This window comes from Aulostomus chinensis, chromosome 7 (assembly GCF_037954235.1).
Source record: "Aulostomus chinensis isolate RoL2024-O1b breed Wild chromosome 7, RoL_Achi_v1.0, whole genome shotgun sequence".
NCBI lineage: Eukaryota > Metazoa > Chordata > Actinopteri > Syngnathiformes > Aulostomidae > Aulostomus > Aulostomus chinensis.
Window position 1 is genome coordinate 27,487,281 of NC_141326.1, and position 14,091 is coordinate 27,501,371.

Consider the following 14,091-nt stretch of genomic DNA (forward strand, 5'->3'; position numbering starts at 1 on the left):
GGGGGTAGGTAGTTGTTGTTTAAAAAGATGTGAGACCAAAAATGATTAAAAGTTAAAACACAACTTCCAGGATGAGGATGTTTCAAATGCGGCTTCACATCAGACAGAAGAAACGCGAAGGTCTGACGAGACGGACGGATCGTCCTCCGCTTGTCCTTCAGATCAAGTGTCTAAACGAGAGAACTCTCAGCTGCTGGTAGTTCGGCGTCCGGGCCCAAGTTGAACCTGCTAGCAGAACCTCGCGCAGGTGGAAGAGTGTGTGTGTGTGTGTGTGTGTGTGTGTGTGTGTGTGTGTGTGTGTGTGTGTGTGTTTCCAGCGGCGGGAGAGGGAGATTCGGATTCAAATGAAGGAGAAACAATATCACTTCCTGTGTCCACTGGGTGGCGCTGTGACTTACGTTCAGCTTGTAGGTGTCTTCAGGCTTGTGACCATGTGGAGTCCAGATATTACAGTTTCCTGTTCTATAGTCAAATATCAAACATGGCCGCCTCGCCATGGTAACGACACTCTCGGTCTTCGTGGTGATGAAGGTGGTTCTTCTGACCACATTTCTGGTGGACCCACCGGGAGGAGGACATCAAAGTGTCATAACTATGTCATTTCCTGTTGCCACCAGGTGACCACGCCTCCCCAAAATTGAACGGGTTCTTCTTTGCTCTGCAAACCTCCACCCGGTTTTGGGGGCAATCGGTCTCGTTGCTTTTGTGGATTCCTGCAGAGAAACCAAAAACTAGGAAAAAATGCCAACGAACAAGATGACCTTTTTGGTTGTGGTAATTGTAACTTTAGCTTAAAATTTAGAAATTTGCTTTGATCTTTGCCTCCACAATGACAACAATTCAAACAAGGAAAGAAAACAAGATACAAAGATATATACTGCGTTGATTTTCAACAATATTTCAGTACTTGGAACTTCATCAATTCATTCTTACACGAAGCATTTTGGTGATTTTCAAGTTGAAAGTTTTGGGCTTAAGCACGACTTATCAGGATCCTGGGCACAAATATGTTTGCCTACCCAATCACAATGTCTTCTTCTTTTTTTTTAACCCTTTGTTGAGTCTTACAGACACGAAGTAAAGCCTAATGGCTTCAGTTTTTGTAACTCCTTGCTCCTGACATCTATTGTGTAACTCCTGTAACTGGCAATCACCCAGGCCTGAAGGACTTTACAGGTACACAATAGACGTCAAGGGCGATGTCTTACAAATAGCCATCAGGCTTCACTCCCAGCCTGTAAGACGAAACTGAGGGTTGAAATAAAAAAAAAAAGGTGTGAGAAATATTTTGTGCGTAAGAACATTTCCTGAATGAAGCCCCACTGACTTTGTGACAAGAGCTTTGTTTGTTTGTGGTTGCGGCCAATAAGTCAAACTGTAAAAAGATTAAAAGCTTTGTCTGTTGATACAGAGTCAGAGGCTCCAGTGTGGTGACATCAGCGACCCACCCAGTTTGCAGCTCCACTTCGTGGATGCGGAGCCTGCTGGGGGCTGCCAGACGTGTCTGAAACGTGTCTCACTCTACAAAACCACAGTTTCCAACTATTTTTAGTTTGAGTATTTGGTGGGAATTTTTAAACTCAGAACTTAACGAAGAGAGGAGAGTTGTTGGGGGTGGGGGGGCCGGGTGGTGATCCTGGAGGTTGTTGTTCTTACTCTGCACAAAAAAAACATTAAATCAGTGTTGCTCATAAGTCACTGACACATTCTGTATGTTCGTGGATGGAAGTTGTCTATAGGGGAAAGGAAAGGTTTGATTATTAATTTAATAATATTTTATCTTTAAATTTGGCGTCATGAGTTCACAAAGAAGTTTTTCTCAGAAAGTAGGAAGAGCCAGCCACGTCTATTTAGCCTGAAGCTAATGGAGAGTGACAGCTTACAACAGAACTGTCAAGAAATGTCTGTACAATCCATAAATTTATATATGTGTGTGTGTTAAACTGTGGAATTTGACCAAAATGCCGCTGATGGTGAACAAGTAGGAAGTAATTTTACATAATTTTGCATTAGGAAATGCAGATGGACTCTCATCCTCATGATCCCATCGACCAAACACGGGGTATTAGATTTGTGGAGGAATATCATAGAGAACGGGCCCAATGAAGCCGCCTGACAGAAGACAACAGCTCCCTCTGCTGGAGAATCTGCTAAATGTCTTCAGACGTTGGTGCGTGAAGGTTCCAACGTAGCTTCCACAACCAGTGAATGTCTCTGTCCCCGCCCTTATTATAATGCCGTTCCATGCAATATATAAAAACAGTATATATTAAGAAATAAATCTTTTCTTAAAAGTTAAAAAAGGGAAGACCCAACAAAAATGCCATGAAAGCTTTGGCCCTCTCCTAATGTAGAGATCCATTTCATTGCAGTTCATGTTTGGTTAATAGGCTTAAGCTGTGAGAGGTTGAATGAAAATTTAACATGAACAAAAACTGAAGAGGATCTCAATTTTCAGAGTTGCAGTGACGGAGTTTCAGCTGTGAAGACTTGGAGCTGCAGGTCTGACCGGTCAGGCGGTTGCTAGAGAAAAGTTCAGACAGTAATTTGAGCTCACTCAAGTATCAGAGGTAAAAGTACACATTTATTTGTATATTCCTGAACATTCCATACCGTATTTTTCACCCTCTACTTAATGTGTCCCAGTTGGTTATTTACCTTTGACGTTGAAAGACTTCAAAGGTGACAGTATATTATCTTTATCAGTTTTTTTTCCATGTTTTCTTTTACTTTTTTCAAAGTAAAAGTTGGTTCGGCTAAATTTGGTGTAAAAAAGTACAATTGTTCATTTGAAACGTGTTGGAATTAAAAGTAAGAAGTACTCAAAGTAAAGAGTACACAGTTTAACAAGGACAGTTCTTTCCACCACAGCTCGTTTCTGTGCCGTTCAGATACCTTCAAACACTGCAATCCCCACAGTTCCTCTCACTCTGCCGTCAAGCACTTCTGACCAATCGCTGAGTGCGATTGAGTCACATGACCCGCAGCGCAGCAGATTTGAATTGTTTGTGTGTTTTTCGCCTCGTAATTTTGAATGCGGAGCAGTAAAGAGGATTCGTGTGTCCTCGGCGAGGTTCGTCGTTTTTGGTTCGGTTAGACGACTGTTTTTTACGCTCGCACTGAGTCACCCACTTCTCAATCTCGGTTAGTCGCCGTTGGGTTTACAGCCGGTGAGCTCGCACGCTAGCAGGCTAACATCAAAGTTAGCTTGGAGATTGAGGCTCAGGCTTCCGTCGAGTTTGTCCGCTGTCTGTTGTGCGTGGCGGCCTCAAATATTTATTGTTGAATGTCAGGACTGAATGGCGAGTGATCCGGATCAGTCTGTGTGTCCACAGAAGAGAACCGACAGCGCGATGGACGGCGGAGCTAACAGCGGTGAGACTTGTGAACTTCAGCGTTTATACTGATGACGTCATGGTTTTTATTAAAGTTTTGTTTTGTTGTTTATGTCACCTATTTGTGTCTGTAAACAGATTTATTCTTCCTGCATGATGAGAAGTTTGATTTCGACGTGTCGCTGTCACCTGCCAGGTTGGTTGCACGGTTCCAGGCAGCAGGGTGACCCGGGTCACCGGTACTGGTTCTGCTGAACAGATGTTTCCCCTACAAAACTGTGTCTCTCACCAGTCTATCTGGCCAAACCTAGATGGAGATTAATAAGCCTGTACTCATATGATGGTGCTTGTATAGATGATCTTTCCCAGAGACAGCAAATGATTTCTGCTGTCCAAACTTTTGTTTAATAGAAAGTTTTTTTAATGAACATTAAAGTGCATTCAGAGTCAACTTTGAAATGTAAAACAATAAACTTCCCAAATATATATTTTGGATGAATATTAAAGTTTTTTTTGTCTTCCAGCCAATAAAAATAAGCCGATAGAGATAATATGATGAGTAACTTGGTCAACATGCAGCTGGTTCCGTGTGTGTGGATGAAGAAATAGTTTCCACCATCTCAGTAGGGAAGGGAAGCCACTGTTTTCTTTGGTTCAAAATTGAAATGTTAACAGTAAAAGTGTTTGTTCACACAAAAACAACGATGTGAGTTTTAGCTTTTCTCTGATGACCTCCTCCTGCAGTTCCAAAGGTGATGAAGATGAGGACGAGGTGTTTGTGGATCCAGTCAACCACAAGGAGAAGTGTGCTTATGTGGTCTCTCGGCTTCAGGACAGCGCCGGGGCTGCTCGCACGAGCTGGAGCCCGCTGACCGGAGATCAGCTGGAGGCTGTGTGTCAAGAAGCCCACAGGCTGGCTGTCCAGCTGCAGAGCAGTGAGCCAAAGCAGCTGCGTGGCAAAGATGAGCAGACCGCTGGTGTGACCCTCAACCCCCTGAGCAACGAGGAGCAGTTTGTCTATGAAGCTGAGGCCAAACTGGGCTTGCTAGGCCAGCCAGCGAGCATGTGTAGCCCCATCAAGCGACAGACCTTCTGTGTGGAGGACAGTCCCATGAAGGAGCTGCCCCCTGCCATCCAGCGCCGCCTGCTGGGAGGAAGTACCTCCGCTGCAGCTTCATCCACACGCTCTAGTTTGTCCACCCGCACCTCATGCACTCGCCTTGCAGCCACTGCGGGGCCCGCCACCCGCCTCAGTATGACGGCCAGACTCAGCACCTCCAGCCCTGCGAGCGGGGCCAAGGCCGTGCCCAGGACGGCCCTCCGAGGCAAAGCCATGCTGGGTGTCACCGCAGTGCTGCCAAGTAAACCAACCGCTGTGACAACTTCCTGTTCAACCAGCAAGAGCCGAGTGGTGAAAACAAGACTCCAACCACCGAGCAAAGTAGGAGCTGCTTTTTACTGACTTCATTTTTATCAACATACAAGTGAGACGGAATGCTGGCGCCATCTGGTGGCAGCATATCAGGGCAAACTTCTGTTAGGACTTCTTTTATTGCAGGAACTCTGGCAGATTCTACCCTGGAATTTGACATTCAAGAGTTTTGATGATATTTATTTGTATTTTGCTAACTCAGATGCTGCAACTTTTGTTACTGAAGGCCTTTTTTATTCATCTGTCACATTTGCTTGAAGAACAGACTGAAAACACGGATTTATATTTTGATTGGGAAGCTGAGGAGGAACACATTATAGGCCGATGTGTTTGTTTCATCTCATCCGTGGTACTCACGTGTCACCCCTCAGTTACTTATGTAGTGACAGAAAGTTTTCCAGTTTGAAACGGATGAATTGGTCACTGATGTCACCTGTCCTCTCTCTTCGTTCCTGGTTCAGGCGGCGGTGGGTCGGAAGCAGAGCCCAAGCTCTCGTCCCTCCAGCAGGGCACAGTCCTGTGAGGATCTGCTCTCTGATTCCACGAGTGTGGCGTCTGACGTCAGCGACTGCTCCCTCAACTCCAGCCTGGTGGGGAAACGCACTCTGGCTCCGCCCACCAAGGTAACGCATCTGCTCTTTGCAGTTTCTGCAGCCAAACATACTCAGTAAAACATCATGGCGTATTTATTATTGACATTCTCCCACTGTGGAATTACTCTTTTGGATTTTTTTCATCAGAATGCAGTAAGGAACCTGTCAGGTGTCAAAGCTCCGCCCCTTCAGAATAGGAAAGTTGCAAATCGTAAGAACACATCCTCGTCCTCGTCCACTGGGTCAAGCATCAACTCCAGCCTGTCTGTGTCGCCTAAAGGTAGGCTAGTTGCTAGAGCTAGTAGCTAACTGCCAACCATGGGTGAAACCTTGCACCGCCAGCTAACTTTGAGCCTTTATTACCTGTGATATTTGAGCTGCACTCACAAACAAGTTTTTTGCCACTCATTGTACCACAAAAATATTTTGCCTTACAAAGATCTTAAAATTGCAGCAGTGAATCTGAGTGCAGGCCAGATGGACTCTGTTGTCCTGTGCTCGTTTCCCCCTCTGTACATGAGCTGTGTCTCGCCTCAGGTAAACTCAACTCTTCTCTGAACCTGAGTTTGACCAACTCCACCGGCCCCACACCCAGAAGCATCAGCCGACCTGCCAGTCAAATCAAACAGCGCCGCTCTATTGTCAACGCTCCCACGGAGCCTTCGTCCTTCACTGCCGGCCGCCGCAGGTTGTCAACACAGGCCAGGAAGTTGTCTGAAGCCGAGCACAGCAAAGCTGCCAAGACGACACCACTGAAGAGAGCGGAGGCCACACCCCTCCAGCCAACACCTGCCAAAAGAGTCATGGAGAGGACTGCCTCCATCCCCTCTGCCACCACAGCCAGGTCACGAAGTGGACTAAAGGCCAAACCTCGACCTCAGGCCCTGGTGGCACCAACACCCAGCGGGGGAGACGGAGGGATCGGCAATGGAGAAGGTTAGAAATGTGGCCATTTGAGCTACATGATGCAAAAACATCAGACCAAACTTGAGTGTTAAGGTCATGGATCCTGGACAGCCGTCGTCTACTCCCCCTGAGACTCGGCTAGCGTTTAAATCTTATGGGTTAAAAAAAGGGATGATGATTCTGTGTGGGGTTCCCTAACAAACCGTCTGTTGGTCTCTGTGGTCAAGGTGCTTCGTCTCCAGATGTCCAGAAGATGTTGAAGCCAAAGAGGCTGATGTCAGTGAATAGCATCACCAGGTGGGTGCCATCGCTCGTCTGCTTCTGTCTGTCATTTCTAAAGACCGGTGGCGGTTGGTGTTTGTGTCTTCTGACTGGCTGACTTGGTAAAAAGTCACGGTGTGGACTGTGGCGCTGCGTACAAAACGCCACATCCTTCAACTCTCGTGACCGAAGTCTGAAGTCCCAGTAGATGTTTACATATCGACTCAAGATTCATGATGTCATCGCTGGCTTCTTCTGTAGTCTTCCTCAGAAGTCCTCCGCTGGCCCCTTAACGCCCTCTGCTGGTAGTTGCAAGTTGCTGCAGATGAAAGCCTGTCGTCCGTCCGCTCTCCCCACCCCGCTGAAACGCAGGACATCCACCATCCCCATCGCTACACCCACCAGTCATTCGAGACCAGCGAAGCCACCAGCCAGCTCTGACTCCGGCCAGACCTCAGCCAGGAGAGAGACCAGCTGCAGGTGAGACGCTTTACACTGCTGTCAGTCAGCAGACTGGACGACCCGGTGGTCATCTCATCCGTTGATGTGGCACACGTTGGTCCGCTCCCAGATAAAAGGCACTTTTATTGTCTCTGTGGGACCTTTTGATCAAATTTTCAGAAATTCTGTAAAAGAAAATGTGCACGTGTGTGCGTTTCCATTCACAACTGTGATAGACAACGTGCCGATTCTCCCATCCACCCGTGTAAAAGACGAGGACACAGTGAGGTAACGTTGTTAAGTGAGTGTCAGTACATCTTAAAGGCTGAACGGGAAATGTTGAATCTCCAGTGAGTGTTTTTGATGTCCGTATGAAGGAAAGCTGGTTGTTGCTCCATTTTAAAGCTGAGAATCTATGACCATCCTGAGCAAAAGTGTTGCTGTTTTAATGGGTGCTGGCAAACTAAGTGGACCGTCCAGGGCGTTACATGTACTGCACAAAAAAATGTGACATCATGGCATTGATCATTCTGCTGTTTCTGTGTAGCCCCGCCTCTGTAGACACACAAGGGGAGGAGCCTGTAGATGCCCCACACATCAAGCCCTTCTGCCTGGAGGAGGAGGAGCCTGCTGCTATCTCACCCCCTGCTGTGCTAGAGCTCAGCCTATCGGAGAGCCCGGATGCAGGAACACTGAGTCAGGATGAATCAGAGCCCAAAATAGACCTGATCGAACTGGGGAGTATGGAGGAGAGCAACAGCATGACGAAGGAGGTCAGAGGTCACACCGTGAAACCCCTCAGCACTTTCTAACTCCTGCTTCCTCCCCCAGGATTAGTCAGAAATGGGAAGGTTGCCCTGTGCAGCATCGTCGCAAACAAGTAATCAAGTGTCAAGGCCGGTGTGTCGTTGTGAGCATCTGCCGCTGTGTTGAGTTTCCCAACATGCGTCAAACGACGGTGGCTGAAGTTGAGCGGATCATTCATTCTCATCAGCTCTTCACTCTGGGAGAACCTCATTGGTTCTGTTTGTTCTCCTCTTCAGGTTCTACTGTTAGATCTTCCGGCACCGACGCTGCAGCCTCAAGAGAAGCTGCTCATTGACCTAACCAACACCCCCGATCTGATCCGCACCAGCGGCAAGACCTGCACCACATCCCAGGTACCTGATGACTGACAGCCAACAACAAAACTGTCCAAAAACATCAGTTGACAAAGTCTCAAGCACATCGTCCATTTTAATCCACGTTTTTAATCCTGCGGTCGTCTCAGTAACCCACCAATACCATGAGCTACAAACAAACCCTCAGCTCGTCCGGCTCAGCTCTTGTTCTCGGTGCGCTGATTGCGAGCGCCTGCCACATTACACTGCACCGACTCCTTCACTGTAGCAACAAGCTGGAGGTGTTAGAGTTGGTTTTCAAGCTCCATTCAAAGTGTTTGGATGATGATGTGGATCATACTGGATGAAGATCTTGAGTTTGTAAACTGGCAATTTTGGACAGAATTGCTGCTCTTAGCTGAGAATCTCCATTATGTTTCAGCAACTGATTGACCTGAGCTCCCCGCTCATCAAGTGGAGTCCAGACGACAAGAAGAACATCGCTCCGCTCATCAACCTCTCCTTCTAAGTTGATTCCAAACGAGATTCAGCACATTTCTGTTTGCAGAAACACTAACAATCATCTTAATTCAACCACAAAGGTTTCTATCCGTTGAATCTAGACTAAAGCAGAGTTTTGTGTTTTAAATGAAAATATCCAGAGGTTGCTGAATGTCCTTTCAGCAGCTGACTGTTCTTTTATTTGTGTCCGTGTCGCTGCTCTTATTGATGTCTGAATAAATGTTGTAAATGTCTGTGGTAAAAGAAGAGGGTTCTCTGTTTGTGAGCTACTGATGGTGGGTGAATACTTCCCAATCCGCTTAGAACAGGAAACCAAATAAACTCATCAACAAACAAAAAAATTCCCACCATTTGTTGCAGCTCTCCTTCCTGCTTTGGCTGCAGCAACTGCGCTACTATGAGTCTGTGCTACGGATTTACTGTATTTGTGCTGGCTTGCCACCCGTCCTTGCTGCTGACTGGTCACCAAGGGCTCGCCGCGCACCAGTGGGTAAGGAAGTAGCTGGCTTGATGTCGCAACTTGATAACCACCCAAAGGCTCCCGGTTGAGGAATTAGCAGTTTTGTTTTATTGCCAAAAGTATCGACTCACCTGCCTCGACTTGCATATGAACTTAAGTGACTTCCTTGATCCCTGGGGTTTTATAGGACGTCCGGCCAGCCTTTGCAGCAATAACCGCTTCAACTCTTCAGGGAAGGGTTTCTACACGGTTTAGGGGTGTGCTTATGGGAATTTTTGACCAGTCTTCCGGAAATGCATTTGTGAGGTCACACACTGATGTCAGTCCAGAAGGCCTGGCTCTCAGTCTGCGCTCCAATTCATCCCGAAGGTGTTCTATCGGGTTGAGGTTGGGACTCTGTGCAGGCCAGTCAGGTTCATCCACACCAAACTCTGCACTTGGTGACGCTTGGCTTGGATGCAGCTGCTCGGCCATGGAATGCCATCATTCCGTGAAGCTGTCTGCGCACTGTTCTTGAGCTAATCTGAAGGTCACTTGAAGTTTGGCGGTCTGTAGCGATTGACTCTGCAGTAAGTCGGCGACCCCTGCGCACTAAGCGCCCGACCCCGCTCTGTCATTTTACCTGGCCTACCACTTTGTGGCTGAGTTACTGTCATTCCCAACAGCTTCCACTTTGTTACAATACCACTGACAGTGGACGGGAATGTTAAGGAGCGGGAAGGAAATTTCACAACTGGACTTGTTGCACAGGTGGCACCCTGTCACAGTACTGTGCTGGAATTCACTGAGCTCCTGAGAGCATCCCCCCGTGACCTTAGTAGGATAAGCGGCGGAAAACGGATGGATGGGTCTGCATGCCTTGGTGCTTGATTTCATACACCTGTGGCCAGGGATGTGATAAGAACACCTGATAGGCGTCTGAAGTGCACCTGAAAAGAACGGCATCTGCCTCCAGGTAGGCACCCCTTCCAGTAAACATTTATAGTGAGTGACAAAACTCCAGCCACAGTTACAGTGTAGGAAGAACCAGCCACACCCATTCAGCAAACACAAAGTGCACTGACTGGGATAATCCTCATGGTCTTAATCCAGCTGTACGCTCAGTAATCCCCCAACACTACATTTTAGCTGAAAGTCATCAGCACAGAACTGGAAGTGTTGTAGTTTTTTGTTTGCGTGCATCCTGAAAGGCTTCCCCCAAGGTTATGCCTCATAAATGTGTTTATTTTTCTCCTTACACACATTTTAGGGACCGTTAAATGCAATTTTCTTGAATTACTGTCGTCTGAGGCCGCTCACTCGACCTGTTCTAGGGGTTATGACTCACGCACAAACATTTTACTCAGCCTCACAAGTGTAAGCTAAAAACATTTCATTTCATTTGTATTTATTTCACATCATTTCATTACTGATTCTCCGTCACAATTTCAACACATTTCTTTCATTCCTTAATAGAAAAGGGGCAGGAAGAAGAAAATCTTACCCACCTGGCAATGCAGTACCATAGTCGTACTTTGTTATACACAAGTGACACTCTAACTCTTTAATTATGCCTTTTCTAAACCTCACCTGCTACTTATGGAAATATATCTGCAAAGGTTTTGGATGAGGAGAAAAATACGAGTTAAATAGAACCATATGTTGGGATTTGATCCAAATCTCTATCAGATTTGTGTGTCAAGAGGCTGACTGAGAAATGAAAGTGAAACCAAGTGGATTCCTGGAAACACTTGGGTTCTTTTTCTGGCTCTGGGCTGCTGCTTGTTTTTCATGGTGTTAGGAAGTCACTGAGAGAAAAAGTCTTCATGTGCGTCTCGTTCTCCTCAGTCGTGTAAATTTTTCAGACTCTGGCCACATGGTCACTCAAACAAAACTTTGTCTAACGTTACGTGAAACTGTAAGGCACACAATTTCCTGGAAAAAGATTTTTCAGTTGAACGTGAGCAAGTCCCCCCCACCCCCATCCGTGGGCTGTACCATTCCTCCTCGCATATAAAATCCATCCTCCATACTGAAGTTCAGCTCCTCGCCCTCATCTGATCACGTCTGCTACCTTGGTGTTTTCTGCCTGCCTGGACCCCATCAAGATGACGGACAGAGAGACTGTTCTGGAAGCTCTTTCTGTGCTCTGCAACATTCCTGTCACTTCTTTCCAAGCTCAAGCGCAATGCAGCGGATACGGAGCGGCAGCTGCACAACGTACAACACAGATGCCCATCCAGAACTTCCTGTTGGCCTCCATGGGCCGGTGAGTAGAAATACTTGTGAGACTCTCAGCGTTGTCTGAAATAGTATCAAGCCAGTCGTGGGACTCACCATCATGTCTCTCTACATGACCTGAAGGTGTGAAGGGTTGTTTGTCTCATGGGGTCAGCACTGATGACACGTCTGACCGACACAACCACGAGAATCCCTACAAATCAGCTCAGTTATACAGCAGCAATTGGAGGGTCATCACATGACCTGTAACAGAGTTTCATCACCCCCCCTCCAGTTTGACAGGAGGAGGAGGAGGAGGAGGACTCATCGTCGATGAGGAGGAGTTCTTTGATAAGAAGTACGACTATGACTTCACTGATTTGAAGGACACGGAGACGTATTACCGAGGTGGGGAGGTGTACGAACGCCCCTGTGGCTGGGAGCGGTACGCTCTCAAGGTGAGCAAGAGGGGTCTGATTGGAGCCAAGTGTTATCGCACTGCCTTTTCTTAATGACTGTGCTCTCTCTCTCACGCACACTCCATAATGGAGGCGAAGGTGCTCAGCCAGGTCATTGATTTACTGTAATAGGTTTAATTAATTGAATTTAATTAATTAAAAAAAAAAACCTGCAACTAACACTTCTGCTGGTGTGGTTGGACCTCAGGTGCTGGATAAGTACCCAGGAGGAAATGCCTGGCTGGGGGAGCGAGGCAACAGCACCAGCACAGAGTCGAGGAAGGGGGAGTGGCCCGTATCCTACCACGGCACATCCAAAAAGGGCGCTCACGGCATCATCATAGCAAAATACCAGGTACCGGGGGGAAGGAAATGAACATTCTAGACACAAGAGTTTGTGTAAATACTCACTAATGTCCTACCAGTAGAATGTAACCACATAAACAGCTCTCTAACACATGAATTCTTTGTAGAAGTTGTCATGTCGCAGTTGAGGTTGACACTGGCAGGAAGGTAGTACTTGATAGTACACTCTGCTTGATCTGCTGATTGTGGACCGACAAATTTGCTTTTAGCGTCCTGCCGTTAGACTCTGTGTCAGTGCAGCTGGCGTGGAGTCGTGTGAGTTTAAACACAGAAATTGAAGGTTTGGTGAGGAAAAAATATTTCTAAAAAGAGGTGCTGGTGGAGGAGATGAACTAGAAGGTACTTCCTGTATCACCGGGGGGGGGGGGGGGGGGGGCAGCATGGAGACTGAGCTGATTCAGGAGCTGGGCATCGTGGGCATGATGAATTTAAATTCTGATGATCGAACATTCGTGTCTTTTGCTCTCAACAGCCAGGTCCTGGTCAGGTGTATGGCAGGGGGATTTATTCAACCCCCTACATCGATGAGGCTGTCGACTACACCAAAACCTTCACTAATTCCAAAGGGAAGACGTACCAGGTGGTTCTGCAGAATCGAGTCAACCCCAAGTACAGAGAGAAGCACAACAATGGTAAATACTGGCTGGTTCCAATCCCCGAGGGGTTGTCGGAGGATCAGGAGCAAGAGATTGTAGAAAAGGCCATTCGTCCTTATGCCATCCTGCTGAAATGTGTCTAATCAGGCCAGGATGCTCCAACAATTGCAGACGCCAGTCCCTTTTTTACTCATTTGCTCAGCTGCAAGGGCTTAACCTTTTATCTGCAAATATAAAATGCATATATATGCTAAAATATCCATGAAATATGGAACAGAACCATAGTTTTTTTGTTTGTTTGTTTTTTTACTTTCATGTCTTCTGTTTGTACGTTCAGCTGCTGGCTAATGCTGCGTTCTGTCGTATGCTACATGTTTGTAAATGAGTCGTTTCCAACTTCAGAATTGGAAAACTCCAGACGGCTCCGTAAAAGTTGGTTGAGTAGCAGTTAAAAGTCGTGGCGTGCAGCAAATTTCACGCCATATTTCCGGTAGAAGAATCAGCGCCTTGCATTTTTAGGCCTCCGCAACCATAGACAAGAATGTACGTCCAAAATGACCTTGACCTTTGACCCACAAAATCATTCATCCTTGAGTCCAAGTGGAAGTTTGGTTTCTTAAAATAGCCCACAGGAATTGTGGGATGTGGCGTTCAAGGCCACAATGGTTACCAGTCGGACACTCTACCAATGACAACCTCAGTTTCCTAGTGGGAATTATGACGATTGCTGAATGCGATGATGATTTGTGGAATAAATCTCCGTCCTAGTTAGCATGTTTGACATACGCTGACTTGCCACATCTGATCAAACATCTTTAATGTGATGATTTTGTATTTTTCTCTCAATTTAGAAAAAAAGAAAAAAAAAACCTTGAAGGAAAAGATTTGTCTTGTGGAAGAGTGTCAGACCTGAGCTCTGCCCGACCTGAGGTGATAAATCAAGGTTGCTAAGTGTCAGTCGCGAGTTCACATGGTGCTACGCAAACACGACTTTGTATTGTAATCAGTTTCTACTTTCTTAAAAAAAATAAAAATAAAAACCTGTAAAAGACACAATGTTTCCACTATTTATGTTGTTTTTTTTTTACTATTTGCAGACTGTATCAGTCAAGAGATAGAAAAAGGGAACTATAATTGAATATTTAATTTTATACAACTAGAGCTGTGAAATGAAAGAAGCTGGAATAGAAAATGCCAGTGGACCCAAGATACAGAATCAAAACGGGAAAGGCTGGAGTTGTCACAAGAAGACAACAGATATTTGTTAGGTGATCAAGGTCCACTCTTAAGTTCCGGTCACATCCTGGTGTCAGCAGTGATCGTCTCTCCCTGTGGGCGATGTTCTGAGCCCCCGCCCCTTGTCCAACAAAATGATTCAGCTTCCATGCTGTTGAAGGATGGTCTTTGGCCATTTCCAGCCTT

The 14,091-nt window shown here is 46.5% G+C and overlaps 2 protein-coding genes across 3 annotated transcripts; both read left to right on the forward strand.

Annotated features, from left to right (window-relative positions):
- The first annotated feature begins 2,945 nt into the window (after positions 1–2,945).
- gtse1 (G-2 and S-phase expressed 1) lies at positions 2,946–8,855 on the forward strand. Of its 2 annotated transcripts, none has more exons than XM_086209664.1 (12): positions 2,946–3,170; positions 3,294–3,375; positions 3,474–3,531; positions 4,080–4,776; positions 5,229–5,390; positions 5,508–5,640; positions 5,898–6,296; positions 6,494–6,563; positions 6,789–7,007; positions 7,516–7,741; positions 8,012–8,128; positions 8,511–8,855. In XM_086209664.1, exons 2-12 carry the CDS (start codon positions 3,300–3,302, stop codon positions 8,595–8,597), a joined length of 2,244 nt encoding a protein of 747 aa, XP_086065790.1. In that variant the 5' UTR covers positions 2,946–3,170; positions 3,294–3,299; the 3' UTR covers positions 8,598–8,855. The 2 variants fall into 2 exon arrangements, with proteins under 2 accessions (XP_086065790.1, XP_086065791.1); XM_086209665.1 differs by having other exon boundaries at positions 2,946–3,144.
- A 1,995-nt stretch (positions 8,856–10,850) lies between these two features.
- Positions 10,851–13,726, forward strand: LOC147259335 (uncharacterized). The gene is made up of 4 exons (XM_086209666.1): positions 10,851–11,298; positions 11,545–11,707; positions 11,916–12,062; positions 12,546–13,726. The coding sequence occupies exons 1-4, from the start codon at positions 11,138–11,140 to the stop codon at positions 12,810–12,812; spliced, it is 738 nt and encodes a 245-aa protein (XP_086065792.1). The 5' UTR covers positions 10,851–11,137; the 3' UTR covers positions 12,813–13,726.
- The last annotated feature ends 365 nt before the right edge of the window (positions 13,727–14,091 follow it).

Excerpts from the sequence above, each read along its gene's own strand:
- gtse1 (XM_086209664.1), top strand. The coding sequence starts at position 3,300 with ATGGCGAGTGATCCGGATCAGTCTGTGTGTCCACAGAAGAGAACCGAC. Across the intron at positions 7,008-7,515 it reads AGGAGAGAGACCAGCTGCAG|CCCCGCCTCTGTAGACACAC; the intron begins GTGAGACGCTTT and ends GTTTCTGTGTAG. Across the intron at positions 8,129-8,510 it reads AGACCTGCACCACATCCCAG|CAACTGATTGACCTGAGCTC; the intron begins GTACCTGATGAC and ends ATTATGTTTCAG.
- LOC147259335 (XM_086209666.1), top strand. The coding sequence starts at position 11,138 with ATGACGGACAGAGAGACTGTTCTGGAAGCTCTTTCTGTGCTCTGCAAC. Across the intron at positions 11,299-11,544 it reads CTGTTGGCCTCCATGGGCCG|TTTGACAGGAGGAGGAGGAG; the intron begins GTGAGTAGAAAT and ends CCCCCCCTCCAG. Across the intron at positions 12,063-12,545 it reads TCATCATAGCAAAATACCAG|CCAGGTCCTGGTCAGGTGTA; the intron begins GTACCGGGGGGA and ends TGCTCTCAACAG.